Here is a 3328-nt window from a genome sequence, read left to right as displayed (position 1 = left end):
CTGCAAGGAGCTTCTGTTGGAGGGGCTTGGCCCAGCCTCCTCAGGGTCTCTTACAGACTGGCGCCAGTTCTCCATGAGGTCAGGGCTGTTACTTCCCAGGAGATTGACTGCCATGGCCTTGGGAAGGGCCTTCCCTCTCTGCCTGCCTACATCGGACTCAGAGTAAACCAGGTCTAGGTTGCAGCTTGTGCAAAGGCTTGGAAGAGGTAACAGGCTCCAGGGAATGATGAGGCTTGACTCAGAAGGTGGCCTCGAATGGCCCCAGAGACCCCCCCACCGTTGCCCTCCACAGGAGCCCCCAGACTGCAGACGCCCTTGAGTGGCTGTGTGGGCCCCCGCCATGGGCGAGAAAACCATCGTCATAGACGTGGGCTCTGGCTTCCTGAAGGCCGGCTGGAGCAGCCACAACGAGCCGCAGATCATCCACCCGACCATCGTGAGCTACAAGTCGGGCCAGGGCCCCGGCCCCAGTGGGGCCCTGACTCAGCTGCACCTTGGCATCAACGAGGAGAGCCCCGACTACTTCAGCCACCCCGTGCAGCGCGGCCGCATCCAGAACTGGGAGGCCATGGAGCTCTTCTGGACGAGAGTCCTGGAGAAGCTCAACTGGAGCAGGGAGGACACCCGCGTCCTGCTCGCAGAGTCCGTCTGGAGGAGCTTGCAAGAGCGACAGAAGACCATGGAGGTGAGGCTCCCTCCGCGCTGACCTCTCAAGGCCGGAAAAGCCCGGCACTGTGTGCAAGTGACGCCATCAGAAACCCAGAGATGTAGATAGTCGCTGAGCACCCACTGTTTGCCGGACCTTACTCCCTCCCGCCTGTCGGCCTGCCTGCCTGCCTCCCTCCTTCCTTCCTAATTCCTCCTTCCCTCATTTCCTTCCTTCCTTCCTTCCTTCCTTCCTTCCTTCCTTCCTTCCTTCCTTCCTTCCTTCCTTCCTTCCTTCCTTCCTTCCTTCCTTCCTTCCTTCCTTCCTTCCTTCCTTCCTTCATCCCTCCCTCCCTTCCTTCCTCCCCCTCATTCCCTTCCTCCCCCTTCTTCCCTCCCTCCCTTCCTCCCTTTCTTCCCCTCCCTCCCTCTTCCCTCCCTTCCCCCTCCCTCCCCCCTTTCTCCCTTATATCTCCACTCCTGTTGGTGCTCAGGGTTCATTCCTGACTCTGCACTCAGAGATTATTCCTGACAGTGCTCGGGGGGACCACACAGGGCACCAGGGGTTGAACCTAAGTCGGCCACGTGCCAGACAAACTCCCTACCTGCTGGACTCTCTGTCCAGGCACTCAGTTCATCCTCAGTCTCCCCTCCAGACTGCACAGCTCCCCCCGTCTTGGCACAGACGCTCTCGTCACCCCGCTGCTCACACAATCGTCTCAGTGCCAGTTCTCTGCGCTCCAAGTGTCTTCGCATCCCTCCCCCAAGGCATTCTTCTGGAAGGCCGTCATCACCCCCACCCCCCCGTCCTGAGGCACCTGCACCCCACTCTGCTCTCTTCACCTCCCTCCACGGCACACACGGTCCTGGGGGAGGTTGGGGCCTCTGCAGGGCACCCCTCTTGAGAGTGGGGTGGCTTGGTGCCATTTGGGGAGCTGGGGGGGAGGAGAGGTGAAGTCGCGGGCTGTGCTCTGGGGGCGGGGCCCGGGTCTCTGGAGTTTGGCTCTCTCTGCAGATCATGTTCGAGCGGCTGGGGGTCCGGTCCATCATGCTGGTCGACGAGCTGCAGCTGTCCCTGTTCTCCCAGTGCCTCCTGAACGGCGTGGTGATAGACTGCGGCTTTGGCCTCACCCGGGTGCAGAGCTTTATCCAGGGCCTCCCTGTGAGGCAGAGCAGGCAGGTGGTGTCGTGGGGGGACTGGGACATGGCCTCCTACCTGCTCCGGGAGCTGTTCTCGGAGGGCTGCATCGAGAGCAACGCGGCCAAGCTGGAGAAGGTCTCCATCATCCAGAGGCAGGCGTGCTACGTGCCGAAGAACATCCAGCAGCTAGCGGCCACCAGTGAGGACCCCCACGGGAACAGCACCTTCCAGCTGCCCGACGGCTCCTTAGTGACGCTGGGCCCCTTGCACAGGATGGCGCCAGAGATGTACTTCAGCCCCGGGTTCTACAGCCTGCCAATCCCCAGCCTCCCCAGGGCTGTCCTGGACTCTGTTCAGTCCTGCCGGGAAGACCTGCAGGTGCAGCTGGCCTCCCACATGCTGGTCTGCGGGGGCGCCTCCCTCTACCGGGGCTTCACTGAGCGCCTGAATGAGATGCTGGTCCTTAACCACTTCTCCAAGATCTACCGTGCCGTGGGCCTGCGGGCCAGTTCCTACAGGAACTTTAGCGTCTGGCTGGGGGGGTCTGTGTTGGCTCATCTGTCCACTTACGGGTACATGTGGATCAGCAAACCGAACTACGAGGAAGGACTGTGACCCGCCCACCTCGACACCCCCCCGGCCACTGATCCAGGCAGGGGCCAGTGGACATGGGGACGGGTCTGGGTGGGGTTGCGGTGGGCTGGCTTTGGGGTGTCTGGGCCACGAGCCACCAGCCGGGTCTAGGATTTTCTCTTGTGTCAAGGTGGCATTCAACCCATACAGAGTGAGGGTGTCATCTCTGGAAAGGCGCGGGGCGTTGCCCAGGGGGGTTCTGTCACAGGAGCTGGAGTGGCTGGCCACCTGCCCTCTCTGTGCTGACCAGCCGCATGGCTTCCAGGGGTGTCCCCCCGGGGTCGTCCTGTCCCCCTCTCCTCGGCACAGCGGGTTTTAACTGGAACACGAGCATGAATGGGCCTTTCTCCTCAGTGTCCTGATTGTTTTTTGGACGAGGGCTTAGAGACCAAGGAGACTGGGGAGAGTGGAGGTTTCTAGATCTTTCTGGCCAGGCAGGAATTGCTAGGATAGAAGGCGGCCTGGAGTTCCCACCCGGGCCAGACTCTTGTTTTAAGTGTGAAAATAAAGGTCTTGTGCAAATCCTGTGCTGGCTTCTGTGATGGGTCTGGGAAGAGGAGGGCTTGCGGGAGGGGCGGTGACGGGCAGGGGCCACGCCTGAGCAGCCCAGACAAGGGCCTGGGAGCCCTTTCTTCGGCACTCACACTCAAATGCTCTCCAGAGGTGTTTGTTGTTGTTGTTGTTGTTGCTTTAATTCAGTTGGAGTTGGAGTTCCCATGAGCTTACTGTGTGAGAGCCGAAGGGTCCTGGACTGAGAGGCCGCGGGGACCCTGAAGAAGACGGACGAGGATTCTGGTTTCCTGGCCCTGACCAATGACTCCTGGGTGGGGCAATGCCGAGAATTCCAGACGACGGGAAAGGAAGTGAACGAAGCCAGGTCAGGGGGATGGAGAGGTGCAGGCTTGCCTC

General features: G+C 61.0%; 1 protein-coding gene across 1 annotated transcript; it reads left to right on the top strand.

Annotated features, from left to right (window-relative positions):
* The first annotated feature begins 340 nt into the window (after window positions 1-340).
* Window positions 341-2401, top strand: ACTL8 (actin like 8). The gene is made up of 2 exons (XM_004603668.2): window positions 341-685; window positions 1661-2401. Exons 1-2 carry the CDS (start codon window positions 341-343, stop codon window positions 2399-2401), a joined length of 1086 nt encoding a protein of 361 aa, XP_004603725.2.
* Window positions 2402-3328: the final 927 nt, after the last annotated feature.

This window comes from Sorex araneus, chromosome 5 (assembly GCF_027595985.1).
Source record: "Sorex araneus isolate mSorAra2 chromosome 5, mSorAra2.pri, whole genome shotgun sequence".
NCBI lineage: Eukaryota > Metazoa > Chordata > Mammalia > Eulipotyphla > Soricidae > Sorex > Sorex araneus.
Note: the sequence above shows the minus strand (reverse complement) of the source record. Positions and strands in the feature narration are given on the sequence as shown.